General features: G+C 48.8%; 1 protein-coding gene across 5 annotated transcripts in view; it reads left to right on the top strand.

Moving 5' to 3' along the window:
- LOC139938916 (DNA repair protein RAD51 homolog 4-like) overlaps positions 1-17,826 on the top strand; it is a 155,628-nt gene that overhangs the window by 6,199 nt on the left and 131,603 nt on the right. For 4 of the 5 annotated variants that reach the window (XR_011786233.1, XR_011786234.1, XR_011786232.1 and 1 more), the window contains exons 2-7: positions 10,657-10,765; positions 11,174-11,235; positions 12,865-12,983; positions 13,437-13,518; positions 14,555-14,683; positions 17,525-17,717. Coding sequence is in view for 2 of the 5 variants with exons in the window: in XM_071934587.1 (XP_071790688.1) it covers positions 10,684-10,765; positions 11,174-11,235; positions 12,865-12,983; positions 13,437-13,518; positions 14,555-14,683; positions 17,525-17,717 (667 nt within the window). In the remaining 3 variants the exon portion in view is untranslated. Of the gene's footprint in view, positions 1-9,526; positions 9,742-10,656; positions 10,766-11,173; positions 11,236-12,864; positions 12,984-13,436; positions 13,519-14,554; positions 14,684-17,524; positions 17,718-17,826 lie in introns of those variants that run through there. The other variant, XM_071934588.1, reaches the window with a different exon arrangement.

Below are 17,826 nucleotides of genomic sequence, written 5' to 3'. Positions count from 1 at the left end.
CTATACCCACAGTGCAGCTCAGCCCTACCACCAATCCCCAGGAACTAGAGCCTCCCCAATACCCACAGTGCAGCTCAGCCCTACCACCAATCCCCAGGAATTAGAGCCTCCCCTATACCCACAGTGCAGCTCAGCCCTACCATCCATCCCCAGGAATTAGAGCCTCCCCTATACCCACAGTGCTGCTCAGCCCTACCACCCATCCCAGAAATTAGAGCCTCCCTTATACACAGTGCAGCTCAGCCCTACCACCCATCCCCAGGAATTAGAGCCTCCCTATACCCGCAGTGCAGCTCAGCCCTACCACCCATCCCCAGGAATTAGAGCCTCCCCTATACCCACAGTGCAGCTCAGCCCTACCACCCATCCCCAGGAATTAGAGCCTCCCCAATACCCACAATGCAGCTCAGCCCTACCACCCATCCCCAGGAATTAGAGCCTCCCCTATAACCACAGTGCAGCTCAGCCCTACCACCCATCCCCAGGAATTAGAGCCTCCCCTATACCCACAGAGCAGCTCAGCCCTACCACCCATGCTCAGGAATTAGAGCCTCCCCTATACCCACAGAGCAGCTCAGCCCTACCACCCATCCCCAGGAATTAGAACGTTCCCCTATACCCACAGATCAGCTCAGCCCTACTACCCATCCCCAGGAATTAGAGCCTCCCCAGTACCCACAGTGCAGCTCAGCCCTACCACTCATCCCCAGGAATTAGAGCCTCCCCTTTACCCACAGAGCAGCTCAGCCCTACCACCCATCCCCAGGAATTAGAGCCTCCCCTATACCCACAGTGCAGCTCAGCCCTACCACCCATCCCCAGGAATTAGAGCCTCCCTTATACACAGAGCAGCTCAACCCTACCACCCATCCCCAGGAATTAGAGCCTCCCCTATACCCACAGTGCAGCTCAGCCCTACCACCCATCCCCAGGAATTAGAGCCTCCCTTATACCCCCAGTGCAGCAGCTCAGCCCTACCACCAATCCCCAGGAATTAGAGCCTCCCCTATACCCACAGAGCAGCTCAGCCCAGCTACCACCCATCCCCAGGAACTAGAGCCTCCCCCTTTACCCACAGAGCAGGTCAGCCCTACCACCCTTCCCCAGGAATTAGAGCCTCCCCTATACCCACAGTGCAGCTCAGCCCTACCACCAATCCCCAGGAACTAGAGCCTCCCCAATACCCACAGTGCAGCTCAGCCCTACCACCAATCCCCAGGAATTAGAGCCTCCCCTATACCCACAGTGCAGCTCAGCCCTACCATCCATCCCCAGGAATTAGAGCCTCCCCTATACCCACAGTGCAGCTCAGCCCTACCACCAATCCCCAGGAACTAGAGCCTCCCCAATACCCACAGTGCAGCTCAGCCCTACCACCATTCCCCAGGAATTAGAGCCTCCCCTATACCCACAGTGCAGCTCAGCCCTACCATCCATGCCCAGGAATTAGAGCCTCCCCTATACCCACAGTGCTGCTCAGCCCTACCACCCTTCCCCAGGAATTAGAGCCTCCCCTATACCCACAGTGCAGCTCAGCCCTACCACCAATCCCCAGGAACTAGAGCCTCCCCAATACCCACAGTGCAGCTCAGCCCTACCACCAATCCCCAGGAATTAGAGCCTCCCCTATACCCACAGAGCAGCTCAGCCCTACCATCCATCCCCAGGAATTAGAGCCTCCCCTATACCCACAGTGCAGCTCAGCCCTACCACCAATCCCCAGGAATTAGAGCCTCCCCTATACCCATAGTGCAGCTCAGCCCTACCACCCATCCCCGGGAATTAGAGCCTCCCTTATACACAGAGCAGCTCAACCCTACCACCCATCCCCAGGAATTAGAGCCTCCCCTATACCCACAGTGCAGCTCAGCCCTACCACCCATCCCCAGGAATTAGAGCCTCCCTTATACCCCCAGTGCAGCAGCTCAGCCCTACCACCAATCCCCAGGAATTAGAGCCTCCCCTATACCCACAGAGCAGCTCAGCCCAGCTACCACCCATCCCCAGGAACTAGAGCCTCCCCCTTTACCCACAGAGCAGGTCAGCCCTACCACCCTTCCCCAGGGATTAGAGCCTCCCCTATACCCACAGTGCAGCTCAGCCCTACCACCAATCCCCAGGATTTAGAGCCTCCCCTATACCCACAGTGCAGCTCAGCCCTACCACCAATCCCCAGGAACTAGAGCCTCCCCAATACCCACAGTGCAGCTCAGCCCTACCACCAATCCCCAGGAATTAGAGCCTCCCCTATACCCACAGTGCTGCTCAGCCCTACCACCCTTCCCCAGGAATTAGAGCCTCCCCTATACCCGCAGTGCAGCTCAGCCCTACCACCCATCCCCAGGAATTAGAGCCTCCCCAATACCCACAATGCAGCACAGCCCTACCACCCATCCCCAGGAATTAGAGCCTCCCCTATACCCACAGTACAGCTCAGCCCTACCACCCATCCCCAGGAATTAGAGCCTCCCCTATACCCACAGAGCAGCTCAGCCCTACCACCCATCCCCAGGAATTAGAGCCTCCCCTATACCCACAGAGCAGCTCAGCCCTACCACCCATGCTCAGGAATTAGAGCCTCCCCTATACCCACAGAGCAGCTCAGCCCTACCACCCATCCCCAGGAATTAGAGCCTCCCTTATACACAGTGCAGCCAAGCCCTACCACCCATCCCCAGGAATTAGAGCCAGCCTCCAGCTATACCTCCGCAGTGCTGCTCAGCCCTACCACCCATCCCAGGAATTAGAGCTCCCAATACCACAATGCAGCTCAGCCCTACCACCATCCCTAGGAATTAGAGCCTCCAACCCAGGAATTCGAGTCCTCCCCTATACCCAACAGTGCAGCTCAGCCCTACCACTATCACCAGGAATTAGAGCCTCCCCTATACCCACAGTGCAGCTCAGCCCTACCACCAATCCCCAGGAATTAGAGCCTCCCCTATACCCACAGAGCAGCTCAGCCCTACCACCCATCCCCAGGAATCAGAGCCTCCCCTATACCCACAGTGCAGCTCAGCCCTACCACCCATCCCCAGGAATTAGAGCCTCCCCTATACCCACAGTGCAGCTCAGCCCTACCACCCATCCCCAGGAATTAGAGCCTCCCCTATACCCACAGAGCAGCTCAGCCCTACCACCCATCCCCAGGAATTAGAGCCTCCCCTATACCCACAGAGCAGCTCAGCCCTACCACCCATCCCCAGGAATTATAGCCTCCCTTATACACAGTGCAGCCAAGCCCTACCACCCATCCCCAGGAATTAGAGCCTCCCTATACCCGCAGTGCAGCTCAGCCCTACCACCCATCCCCAGGAATTATAGCCTCCCTTATACACAGTGCAGCCAAGCCCTACCACCCATCCCAAGGAATTAGAGCCTCCCCTATACCCGCAGTGCAGCTCAGCCCTACCACCCATCCCCAGGAATTATAGCCTCCCTTATACACAGTGCAGCCAAGCCCTACCACCCATCCCAAGGAATTAGAGCCTCCCCTATACCCGCAGTGCAGCTCAGCCCTACCACCCATCCCCAGGAATTAGAGCCTCCCCTATACCCACAGAGCAGCTCAGCCCTACCACCCATCCCCAGGAATTATAGCCTCCCTTATACACAGTGCAGCCAAGCCCTACCACCCATCCCCAGGAATTAGAGCCTCCCTATACCCGCAGTGCAGCTCAGCCCTACCACCCATTCCCAGGAATTATAGCCTCCCTTATACACAGTGCAGCCAAGCCCTACCACCCATCCCAAGGAATTAGAGCCTCCCCTATACCCGCAGTGCAGCTCAGCCCTACCACCCATCCCCAGGAATTATAGCCTCCCTTATACACAGTGCAGCCAAGCCCTACCACCCATCCCAAGGAATTAGAGCCTCCCCTATACCCACAGTGCAGCTCAGCCCTACCACCCATCCCCAGGAATTAGAGCCTCCCCAATACCCACAATGCAGCTCAGCCCTACCACCCATCCCCAGGAATTAGAGCCACCCCTATACCCACAGTGCAGCTCAGCCCTACCACTAATCCCCAGGAATTCAAGCCTCCCCTATACCCACAGTGCAGCTCAGCCCTAACACCCATCCCCAGGAATTAGAGCCTCCCCTATACCCACAGTGCAGCTCAGCCCTACCACCAATCCCCAGGAATTAGAGCCTCCCCTATACCCACAGAGCAGCTCAGCCCTACCACCCATCCCCAGGAATCAGAGCCTCCCCTATACCCACAGTGCAGCTCAGCCCTACCACCCATCCCCAGGAATCAGAGCCTCCCCTATACCCACAGTGCAGCTCAGCCCTACCACCCATCCCCAGGAATTAGAGCCTCCCCTATACCCACAGAGCAGCTCAGCCCTACCACCCATCCCCAGGAATTAGAGCCTCCCCTATACCCACAGAGCAGCTCAGCCCTACCACCCATGCTCAGGAATTAGAGCCTCCCCTATACCCACAGAGCAGCTCAGCCCTACCACCCATCCCCAGGAATTAGAGCCTCCCTTATACACAGTGCAGCCAAGCCCTACCACCCATCCCCAGGAATTAGAGCCTCCCTATACCCGCAGTGCAGCTCAGCCCTACCACCCATCCCCAGGAATTAGAGCCTCCCCAATACCCACAATGCAGCTCAGCCCTACCACCCATCCCTAGGAATTAGAGCCTCCCCTATACCCACAGTGCAGCTCAGCCCTACCACTAATCCCCAGGAATTTGAGCCTCCACTATACCCACAGTGCAGCTCAGCCCTAACACCCATCCCCAGGAATTAGAGCCTCCCCTATACCCACAGTGCAGCTCAGCCCTACCACCAATCCCCAGGAATTAGAGCCTCCCCTATACCCACAGAGCAGCTCAGCCCTACCACCCATCCCCAGGAATCAGAGCCTCCCCTATACCCACAGTGCAGCTCAGCCCTACCACCCATCCCCAGGAATTAGAGCCTCCCCTATACCCACAGTGCAGCTCAGCCCTACCACCCATCCCCAGGAATTAGAGCCTCCCCTATACCCACAGAGCAGCTCAGCCCTACCACCCATCCCCAGGAATTAGAGCCTCCCCTATACCCACAGAGCAGCTCAGCCCTACCACCCATCCCCAGGAATTATAGCCTCCCTTATACACAGTGCAGCCAAGCCCTACCACCCATCCCCAGGAATTAGAGCCTCCCTATACCCGCAGTGCAGCTCAGCCCTACCACCCATCCCCAGGAATTATAGCCTCCCTTATACACAGTGCAGCCAAGCCCTACCACCCATCCCAAGGAATTAGAGCCTCCCCTATACCCGCAGTGCAGCTCAGCCCTACCACCCATCCCCAGGAATTATAGCCTCCCTTATACACAGTGCAGCCAAGCCCTACCACCCATCCCAAGGAATTAGAGCCTCCCCTATACCCGCAGTGCAGCTCAGCCCTACCACCCATCCCCAGGAATTAGAGCCTCCCCTATACCCACAGAGCAGCTCAGCCCTACCACCCATCCCCAGGAATTATAGCCTCCCTTATACACAGTGCAGCCAAGCCCTACCACCCATCCCCAGGAATTAGAGCCTCCCTATACCCGCAGTGCAGCTCAGCCCTACCACCCATTCCCAGGAATTATAGCCTCCCTTATACACAGTGCAGCCAAGCCCTACCACCCATCCCAAGGAATTAGAGCCTCCCCTATACCCGCAGTGCAGCTCAGCCCTACCACCCATCCCCAGGAATTATAGCCTCCCTTATACACAGTGCAGCCAAGCCCTACCACCCATCCCAAGGAATTAGAGCCTCCCCTATACCCACAGTGCAGCTCAGCCCTACCACCCATCCCCAGGAATTAGAGCCTCCCCAATACCCACAATGCAGCTCAGCCCTACCACCCATCCCCAGGAATTAGAGCCACCCCTATACCCACAGTGCAGCTCAGCCCTACCACTAATCCCCAGGAATTCAAGCCTCCCCTATACCCACAGTGCAGCTCAGCCCTAACACCCATCCCCAGGAATTAGAGCCTCCCCTATACCCACAGTGCAGCTCAGCCCTACCACCAATCCCCAGGAATTAGAGCCTCCCCTATACCCACAGAGCAGCTCAGCCCTACCACCCATCCCCAGGAATCAGAGCCTCCCCTATACCCACAGTGCAGCTCAGCCCTACCACCCATCCCCAGGAATCAGAGCCTCCCCTATACCCACAGTGCAGCTCAGCCCTACCACCCATCCCCAGGAATTAGAGCCTCCCCTATACCCACAGAGCAGCTCAGCCCTACCACCCATCCCCAGGAATTAGAGCCTCCCCTATACCCACAGAGCAGCTCAGCCCTACCACCCATGCTCAGGAATTAGAGCCTCCCCTATACCCACAGAGCAGCTCAGCCCTACCACCCATCCCCAGGAATTAGAGCCTCCCCTATACCCACAGTGCAGCTCAGCCCTACCACCCATCCCCAGGAATTAGAGCCTCCCCTATACCCACAGTGCAGCTCAGCCCTACCACCCATCCCCAGGAATTAGAGCCTCCCCTATACCCACAGAGCAGCTCAGCCCTACCACCCATCCCCAGGAATTAGAGCCTCCCCTATACCCACAGAGCAGCTCAGCCCTACCACCCATGCTCAGGAATTAGAGCCTCCCCTATACCCACAGAGCAGCTCAGCCCTACCACCCATCCCCAGGAATTATAGCCTCCCTTATACACAGTGCAGCCAAGCCCTACCACCCATCCCCAGGAATTAGAGCCTCCCTATACCCGCAGTGCAGCTCAGCCCTACCACCAATCCCCAGGAATTAGAGCCTCCCCTATACCCACAGTGCAGCTCAGCCCTAACACCCATCCCCAGGAATTAGAGCCTCCCCTATACCCACAGTGCAGCTCAGCCCTACCACCAATCCCCAGGATTTAGAGCCTCCCCTATACCCACAGAGCAGCTCAGCCCTACCACCCATCCCCAGGAATCAGAGCCTCCCCTATACCCACAGTGCAGCTCAGCCCTACCACCCATCCCCAGGAATTAGAGCCTCCCCTATACCCACAGTGCAGCTCGGCCCTACCACCCATCCCCAGGAATAAGAGCCTCCCCTATACCCACAGAGCAGCTCAGCCCTACCACCCATCCCCAGGAATTATAGCCTCCCTTATACACAGTGCAGCCAAGCCCTACCACCCATCCCAAGGAATTAGAGCCTCCCCTATACCCACAGTGCAGCTCAGCCCTACCACCCATCCCCAGGAATTAGAGCCTCCCCAATACCCACAATGCAGCTCAGCCCTACCACCCATCCCCAGGAATGAGAGCCACCCCTATACCCACAGTGCAGCTCAGCCCTACCACTAATCCCCAGGAATTCAAGCCTCCCCTATACCCACAGTGCAGCTCAGCCCTAACACCCATCCCCAGGAATTAGAGCCTCCCCTATACCCACAGTGCAGCTCAGCCCTACCACCAATCCCCAGGAATTAGAGCCTCCCCTATACCCACAGAGCAGCTCAGCCCTACCACCCATCCCCAGGAATCAGAGCCTCCCCTATACCCACAGTGCAGCTCAGCCCTACCACCCATCCCCAGGAATCAGAGCCTCCCCTATACCCACAGTGCAGCTCAGCCCTACCACCCATCCCCAGGAATTAGAGCCTCCCCTATACCCACAGAGCAGCTCAGCCCTACCACCCATCCCCAGGAATTAGAGCCTCCCCTATACCCACAGAGCAGCTCAGCCCTACCACCCATGCTCAGGAATTAGAGCCTCCCCTATACCCACAGAGCAGCTCAGCCCTACCACCCATCCCCAGGAATTAGAGCCTCCCCTATACCCACAGTGCAGCTCAGCCCTACCACCCATCCCCAGGAATTAGAGCCTCCCCTATACCCACAGTGCAGCTCAGCCCTACCACCCATCCCCAGGAATTAGAGCCTCCCCTATACCCACAGAGCAGCTCAGCCCTACCACCCATCCCCAGGAATTAGAGCCTCCCCTATACCCACAGAGCAGCTCAGCCCTACCACCCATGCTCAGGAATTAGAGCCTCCCCTATACCCACAGAGCAGCTCAGCCCTACCACCCATCCCCAGGAATTATAGCCTCCCTTATACACAGTGCAGCCAAGCCCTACCACCCATCCCCAGGAATTAGAGCCTCCCTATACCCGCAGTGCAGCTCAGCCCTACCACCAATCCCCAGGAATTAGAGCCTCCCCTATACCCACAGTGCAGCTCAGCCCTAACACCCATCCCCAGGAATTAGAGCCTCCCCTATACCCACAGTGCAGCTCAGCCCTACCACCAATCCCCAGGATTTAGAGCCTCCCCTATACCCACAGAGCAGCTCAGCCCTACCACCCATCCCCAGGAATCAGAGCCTCCCCTATACCCACAGTGCAGCTCAGCCCTACCACCCATCCCCAGGAATTAGAGCCTCCCCTATACCCACAGTGCAGCTCGGCCCTACCACCCATCCCCAGGAATAAGAGCCTCCCCTATACCCACAGAGCAGCTCAGCCCTACCACCCATCCCCAGGAATTAGAGCCTCCCCTATACCCACAGAGCAGCTCAGCCCTACCACCCATCCCCAGGAATCAGAGCCTCCCCTATACCCACAGTGCAGCTCAGCCCTACCACCCATCCCCAGGAATTAGAGCCTCCCCTATACCCACAGTGCAGCTTGGCCCTACCACTCATCCCCAGGAATTAGAGCCTCCCCTATACCCACAGAGCAGCTCAGCCCTACCACCCATCCCCAGGAATTAGAGCCTCCCCTATACCCACAGTGCAGCTCGGCCCTACCACCCATCCCCAGGAATTAGAGCCTCCCCTATACCCACAGAGCAGCTCAGCCCTACCACCCATCCCCAGGAATTAGAGCCTCCCCTATACCCACAGAGCAGCTCAGCCCTACCACCCATCCCCCGGAATTAGAGCCTCCCCTATACCCACAGAGCAGCTCAGCCCTACCACCCATCCCCAGGAATTAGAGCCTCCCCTATACCAACAGTGCTGCTCAGCCCTACCACCCATCCCCAGGAATTAGAGCCTCCCCTATATCCACAGAGCAGCTCAGAGCAGCTTATGCCATACAGTTCATGTCAAGCTTGCAAAACTGTGCACGCAAACTTCAAGCTTGGACGCCGAAGTTGAGACCTCCGAGACCAAGACAGAGACCCTAACTAACATCCGATGGGGAGTCCGTGCAAGACGACTCATCAAAAAAAGTCTTGGGACAGTCTCAAGACCGAGGCCAGGTCTCGAGACAGTCTCAAGACCGAGGCCAGGTCTCGAGACCTACAACACTAGTCACCACTGTGCTAACACTAGCCCTTTAAATCATGGACTCAAACATTTCAGTATCAAACAGTATGTAGTGTACAAACGAAAGGAGGCCGCCATTAGGGCTAGTATAAGATGCTGACACTAAAACTCGTTCATACAGTACAGTCGGTCATGACATTTAGACTTGCGCAGTGTTTGATCGTTGCACTGGACTGTCAAGAGCAAATTCGAGTGGGCACATTTTAGTCGGCCCTTGGTTGGCTACTGTACAGTAATGTACATGCGCAGTGATCCAATCACGAACGACTCATGGAAGTCTAGTCAACCTTCTGCCTTTTCGCTATATCTGTCACTGGATGCGTTCCCATCTGAGCTTTACACATGTTAGAATGGAACAAACTGTTGGGACCAGTGAAAAACCATGGCTGTTTCCACGTGATTTTCAGGATAAGCAAACAACAGCTGAATACTAGTAACAAGCAATATGCAACAAATGGAAATTTGGTTGGTAATCCTGTTTTTATCAAGGAAGAAATTTCATGCTAAGCAAATTTGTCTGCTTAGCAGCTTTATGAAATTGGGCCCAGGTTGGCTCTGTAGTGGTCATGTGAGTGATGTGATTTTCTTATCCCGTTCGATTTCCGGACCAGCGCCTTACCTGTGGATTAGGTTTTAAGGCTCTACCTGACTGAGTGGGTTTTCCCTTCTTGGGGTTTCCTCTGTCTAATGAAAGTAAAAACTGACATTTCTTCATTGTCTAATTTACAACAGTTCATTTTATGGGGATAATGGCTTGTATGGTAAGACTAAGACTTATTAGAGCACTGGAGAGCTGTTGATACTATGAAACCTTGTTAGAAACAACCCCCTTTTTAAAGTAATGAAGTTTTTGAGAAAAAGATAATTTATTTCACCCCCAAAATATTAATCTGAGAAATTCTGGGCATCTGAAAACATGCAACAGGGGTGTTTTATCTTTCAATATTTCCCTGCACCTGTGATGACCACTACACATTCAATGCTGTTCCGACTTCGCGTTTACTAAAGGAAAGCTGGTGCTAGCAAAATCTGCATATTATTTTTGAAAATTTTTTACCTTACAGATTGTGATCTATTGGGTATTTGTTTACGAAGACCCAAATTTCTCTATACAAACCTATGGTCAACTGTGGGCTGTTATGGACCCAATCATAGAGCTGCTTAAAAGCACAAAAATTATGCTTACCAGAATAAGGTTACCAACCAGTTTACGATTGTAATCATGATCATTTCCGCTTCTAAGTAGATAAATGTTAAGCAATATTTTCTGCTTAAGCACCTTTATAAAATTGGGCCCTTTGATGAATTTTGATGAATATATGAGGGAGCACTTTGCAGAATACTGATACTTTGGTGTTTTTTTGTTTTATATCCTTATAGGGACACAGTGATCCATAACAGCAAGATATGTCTCATCTGAGGGTAGGTCTTTGCCCAGCACTATCGCAAGAAACACTAGATGCATTGAACACTGCAGGAGTGAGGACAGGTGAGGACAATTTTATATCTTATTAACGCATACTTTTTTGCTATTTTTGGGTCGTGACACCATCGCAGAACCATCCGCCGTCCATAATGAATTCACTCTATTAACTTGTATTAAGGCAGGAATAGACCCTTCTCATGAAATATGTAAATTGCACATAGCGCCTGCGCACTATCGTTTTGGTTGGCAAAATAAGGGAACATTGCGCTGTTTTTTACACGACTAATGGCTGACGACGTAGACGCGGTTGCGCGTCTGCTCAGTGCACAACTCTATGGCGTTTGCCAACCACCAGGGTCTGTACGCATGCGTGAATGTAATTAGCATATTTCATGGGAAAGGGTTCATTGTCACGGACACCAATTGATTGTTTTTCTTGCTCAGCTTATTTGTATATACTTTATTTTGCAGTGGTGGAATTTGTAGGTGCAGATTTTGAGGAGCTCTCACAGACTTGTTCAATCTCATACAAGGTACAGTTTTAGCATAGTCTCTCCATTATTTTTGCACCTCTGGAGAATCGACAAGAGGGAACTTGTTTGTTGAAGCTAGCACCATGAGCACTTTTTGTGGATACCGGCGCTATAGAAGACATCATTGTTTCTTCTTATTATAATTATTTATGATGCGATATGGAAAGGTTTGCGGTAACACCATGTAATGACTATCTCTAATGAGTTGGGGTGGTTCTGAAAAGAACCATTGGTTTAACTCGACGTTTCGATCAGTATGCTCTGATCGTCTTCTGGAGAAAGCTTTGCACTGATCGTCTTCTGGAGAAAGCTTTCTCCAGAAGACGATCAGAGCATACCGATCAAAACGTCGAGTTGAACCAACGGTTCTTTTCAGAACCACCCAAGCTCATTAGAGACAGTCATTCATGGTGTTACCGCAAACCTTTCCATATCGTATTTCCACCATGCAAAGTTTCAAATCCTACTTATTTATGATGCACTAGTAGGCAGTGTGCTAGAGGGCCACCTCATCCTCAAATTGTATTGGGGGCTCACTCCTGCAGTCGCTACGATCACCTGTTCTCTTTCAATCACTACTCTTCTCGACTCTCCTACACCACTACCACGACACTTTGCACCTCCTCTATTTCTGATCACCACGTGTCTTTGGTTCTAAGTTCATCTCTTTGGACTTTAAACTAGATTGTCGAAACCGCTCTACATGTTTGGGAGAGCAAGGCTTAAATAAGGCGCTGGAAACTATTGGTAATTACTCAAAATAATTATCGGCATAAAACCTTACTTGGTAACGAGTAATGGAGAGAGGTTGATTGATAGTATGAACCATTGTGAGAAATGGCTCCCTCTAAAGTGATGTAGTTTTCGAGAAAGAAGTAATTTTCCACCAATTTGATTTTGAGACCTCAGATTTAGAATTTGAGGTCTCAAAATCAAGCATCTGAAGTCACACAACTTTGTGTGATAAGGGTGTTTTTTCTTTCATTAACATCTCGCAACTTATACAACCAATTGAGCTCAACTTTTCACAGGTTTGTTATTTTGATGCATATGTAGAGATACATCAAGTGAGAAGACTGGTCTTTGACAATTACCAGTAGTGTCCACGTCTTTAAGGTGAAAGCTAAGATGTATACAGGGGAGGGGTTGCATCTTCCCTCTTCACTCTTCACTCAGAAGTTATAGTTGCATTGTCTGATTTTCGCAGATTTATTTATAATTTTTGTAAAGACCTTTTTTTCTTCTGGTTACGCTGTTTCCATACAAAAACATGGACAAGTTGTTCAAGTTTTCTACTGACGATGCCACAAATACTTGTAATGCCAAACTTTCAACATGAGACTATAAAAAATAGATCCATGCTTGCGCTAATTGACATACGTTTCACATCGAGGTGACATCGAGGTTCCTATATTAATTCATTAGGTTTAACTAAAAATCACACCATGTAGAAAAATAGCTTTTTATTAATTTTATTCTAAATTTTGGAGTTGAATTGATGAAAAAAAACCAGATCTTTTATCTTTAAACAAATGAGCCGTCTTCAAATTTTTTTCTAACGTATTTATTTGTACTTTCATAATTTATGATAATTTAGCAATTAGAAATGTTGGCCTGTTTATCTTTCAGACATTGCAGTCGATACGGCGACTGCTACTTGCACAAAACTCTACCCTTCCAATCAACGGAGGTGATCTCTATGACCATGTGATATCATCAGTTGCGATTCTATCCACTGGATGTAAGAGGTTAGTTGTAATACCTTCACTTCCACCCCTAAACCAACCCGCCAAGTTTGTAGTCCAATTGGTGTGTTTGGTACTGTGCAAGTGCAAATTACGTAAAAGTCCAAAAACGTCCAAAAACGGTTTTAACTATATAATGGTTAACTATATTATCGGTAGATTTTGTTACAGAAAATTGTCAGTTCACTCCAAACTTTGTATGGTTAGTTCTTCGCTTTGGAGATGTCCGATGATGTCATCCAAACTTCACTCTGAATAGTGTATCAAATAAAATGACATTTCCACAATTTAAATCTAAGGTTTGAGACTTGTGATTTCTCCCCTTTCGTGAGGACCCTTCATATGAACATATGTGCTGGAAGCTGATAGCGCAATTTACCAGATCCCATTGGCATGGAAATGAACACATCCTTTTAATCTGTTTTATTTTGTTCTTTTCTGATCCATGTATTGTAGTGTGGATGAGCTGCTAGATGGTGGTTTGTACACATCTGAGGTAACAGAAGTCACCGGTGGACCGGCCACAGGAAAATCACAGGTAAAAACTTTTTGGGGGGTTTTTGTAAGCAGACTTGATACCTCAAACTTAGGCAATTTCTTCCAAGCACTGAGCCCAATTTCATAAAGATTCTTTGCGCCCCAAAAGTAGATAAGCACAACAAAACTAAGCTTACCAGAAAAAGGAAGCTAAAAGTCACATGCACAAACTGTGAATGGTATCCTACTTATTTTTGCTTAGCAGAAAATTTCTCAGCATAATTCCTTGCATAAGCAGCTTTATCAAACTGGGCCCAGGTCTTGGAGTATTCCAGTAGAAATTTTATACTCACAAAAATTCCCTTTACTGTATTTACCGTAAAAGAACGAAGTTTCAGGGCTGTAAGTCTATACGCCTATTGTACTTGGTATGGAATTGGAAAAAGTTGGTGGCTGGTTGATGGGCCTACCCTACCCTTTGAATGCCTCCAGGAACCAAGGTTTAAAAAAAGTTTTCAAGGGGCACATTGCCTCACAGTTTTGATAATCAGTTAAATAAAATAGCAGACCATTTTTCACGGTCAAATAACACAGCGATTTACGTCATTTTTCAGGCATGCAACTCTTCCGTGGAATTCGGCGTTTTTTTTTTGTTTTTTTTTTAACGAATTTTTTTTCCGGATTTCTTTTTTTAGCCTAATATATGCCTGGCATTAACAGTGTACAACTACAATCATGTAAAATAGGCCTAGTACATGCTAACAATGCAACTAAGAGCATAATAAACCTCAACATTTTCTAGGGTACCATTGTGGGTATCATGTCCCGTGGCGTTTCGGCTGCCTCGCTCCGCACTTGCGTTGTGCCTTTGAAAATTTTCCTCTTTTTTTTTTCAACGGGCAGTTGCATGCCTGATTTTTAGGGATAGTTATAGGAATCATTTTGTACTAACTAAAAACAAAACTCATTTAAGTGAGGAAGAAAAATGGGGCTTTCTATAGCCCAATCCAAAGGCAACTTGCCTCTTCAAAGATATTTACTTTGGTATGAGAAAGAAGGGACAAATCACTAGCTAATTGTCTTTCATTGTATTTCAGCTATGCCTGTCAGCATCTGCTAGTGTCACCCTAACAGCCCAGCAGAATGTCTTATACATTGATACTACTGGTGCGTACAGCAGCCACAGACTACAGGATATTATGATATCAAGAGAAAGCTCAGAAAAGGTAATAATAATTGTGGTAATAATAGTCGCTTCTTATATAGACGATTTGACCTATGTTTACATTCAAACTGCCCTCTGTTGACAAAACACTGTATACGTCATGTTTCGCCGGGGAAAATGACGCGTAGTCATGGTAAGATTGCATACACTTTATAGCTGGCTGCCAAAACCGGGTTTTGCCCGGCGGTATGCGCGCGAATCATGTTATGGTTTTCGAGTGACGTCAGAGGTCACATTGTCTATATAGTGCGCATCTATCTGTCACTCAGTGACGCTCAAGGGGCTTCAACATTCAGTATTTTGCGAGGCAAAAATGAGCAGGATACCAGTCAAATAATTATGTCCATGTGATATGGTAATTTGGCTGGTAATCTTATTCTGGTAAGCATAATTTTGTTGTGCTAGGCTAGACAATTTATTTCACTCTTTGTATGGGTATACTGTAAATATTTAATGCTCAACAGAAGTGACAGATGGTTGTATTTATTAGTTTAAATTAAAAATGCAGTGAGGTGACACTATTTTAAAAACACAAGATGGCCGGCTTGTATTGTGTTAAGTTTAGGCCGTATCCGAAACGGCAACTTCGGCTACAGCTACGGCTAGATCGTGCGCGTCTGCCTATTCTTCAACACTGGTAGACGCGCTGATCTAGACGTAGCTGTAGCCTAAGTCGTCGTTTCGGACACGGCCTTACTTGCCCAACGCTAAAATTACTGGCTTTGGGCATGCTGTCCAGTTTCAATTTGGATCTCTGCCTTTTTCACTTTGACACAATACATCAGTGTTGTAGCCGCGGTGCAGAGTGGGTCTGCCCACAAAATTGTCGCCCAGCACTCTGAGCAAAATACATTGTGCCATCCAGCACAGATTTCAAAATATTATCCACTGTGCATTGACCTAAGACACAGCTAATGAAAAGAAGAAATGTCACAGAGAAAGAACACAGTCAAAAGACCATTCAACTTATTGCATGGCCACATAACACAAACAGTTTTGAAACTTGGTCCCCACTTCAGCACTAATGGCCCATTATTTAAAGATTAATAGTTTTGTTAAAGGCAGTGGACACTATTGGTTATTGTCAAAGACCAGTCTTCTCACTTGGTGTATCTCAACATATGCATGAAATAACTAGCCTGTGAAAATTTGAGCTCAATTGGTCATCGAAGTTGCGAGATAATAATGAAAGAAAAAACACCCTTGTCACACGAAGTTGGACGCTTTCAGATGCTTGATTTCGAGACCTCAAATTCTAAACTTGAAGTCTCAAAATCAAATTTGTGGAAAATTACTTCTTTCTTGAAAACTATGTCACTTCAGAGGGAGTCGTTTCTCACAACGTTTATACTATCAACCTCTCCCCTTTACTCATTACCAAGTGAGGTTTTATGCTAACAAATATTTGGAGTAATTACCAAAAGTGTCCACTGGGTCATTCCGTGTCAAATCACCCCAAAAAATAGCAATTTTAAACCCTACCCTCTTCAAATTTGCTCATATTTGGTTTATGGGGTAATCGTGGCTCAACAAGCTCAAATTTCAAATTTCAGCTCCATCCGATAAACGGTTTTCGCGCTACGGCATGCTCTTTCTTGTTGATTTAGGTCAAAATGCGCCTGACCTCTGACATTCAACTGACCATAAATTGGTAATCTTTGGGTCAAATTGGTTGAAATTGGTGTCTTTGGAAAGGAAATTGTGTAAGCTTTCCAAATATGTCTTTATTTCTTTTGTAGAAACATGTTTAGGTATGATAACCTTTTGACCTCTACTTTGACCTTGAATTTGACCTTGTGGATCATGTGACCCGGCAACGAATTTCGGTGAAAATTTACCCTTACATGTTTTCTCCACAATATCAAATATTTAGAGATATAATATTTTTGGCTTGCTTTCAAGCTCCACTCAAAGTTGTCCTACTTCACTTTTCCTGTGCAAAATACATGTACATTTGATACATGTCCATACGTATGTATGTCATGATTTTGCTTGGGGACCATAGCCTTGCTTGATATACATGCGTATGAACAGGTATGTATATGTACATGTACTTTGCATAGAAACAGGCAAGTAGGGCAACTTTGAGTGGAGCCTGAAGGCAAGTCAAAACTATTGTATTTCTAATTTTTCTATATTGTGGAGAAATTGTATAAGGGTAAATTTTCACCGAAGTTCGTCGCCGGGTCAAGTGATCCACAAGGTCAAATTCAAGGTCAAAGTAGAGGTCAAAAGGTTATTCCACCTAAACATGTTCCTACAAAAAAGAAGAAGACATATTTGGAAAGCTTACACAATTTCCTTTCCGAAGACACCAATTTCCACCAATTTGACCCAAAGGTTACCGATTTATGGTCGTTTGAATGTCAGAGGTCAGGCGCATTTTGACCGAAATCAACAAGAAAGAGCATGCCGTAGCGCGAAAACCGTTTATCGGATGGAGCTGAAATTTGAAATTTGAGCTTGTTGAGCCACGATTACCCCATAAACCAAATATGAGCAAATTTGAAGAGGGTAGGGTTTAAAATTGCTATTTTTTTGGGTGATTTGACACGGAATGACCCAGTGGACACTTTTGGTAATTACTCCAAATATTTGTTAGCATAAAACCTCACTTGGTAATGAGTAAAGGGGAGAGGTTGATAGTATAAACGTTGTGAGAAACGACTCCCTCTGAGCAAATTTGAGGAGAGTAGGGTTTAACCCATTGGGTGATTTGACATGGAATGACCCCACTGCCTTTAATCCCCTCACCCTTTGTGGACACTGAAAATTTTTATTTATTGCCCACCCTCAAAATTGGTCTAGCTACAACCGTGACAAGTTTGAATGTCTGTTTCAGGACGTGGCTGCAGGTCTTCAGAGACTGCGATGTATCAGGATCTTTGATCTCTTCGATCTCCTCAGTCTACTCGAGCGCACCAAGACCTCCTTAGCTAGTGGCACTGATACGTTTTATGCATCCCTCAAGCTGGTAGTAGTTGATTCTGTTACGGCAGTGGTTGGGCCACTGCTCGGTGGCCAACAAACAGACGGTAGATTTCAATCATTATTGCTGTTTAATTTCTATTGGCTTTTCAATGTTTTTTTGTGTGTGGAGACCAAAGCCTGCTTCATACTTCTTGCAAATGCGAATTTGACATG

The sequence above is a fragment of the Asterias amurensis genome, chromosome 6 (assembly GCF_032118995.1).
Source record: "Asterias amurensis chromosome 6, ASM3211899v1".
NCBI lineage: Eukaryota > Metazoa > Echinodermata > Asteroidea > Forcipulatida > Asteriidae > Asterias > Asterias amurensis.
This window is presented reverse-complemented; position numbering and strand designations above follow the sequence as displayed.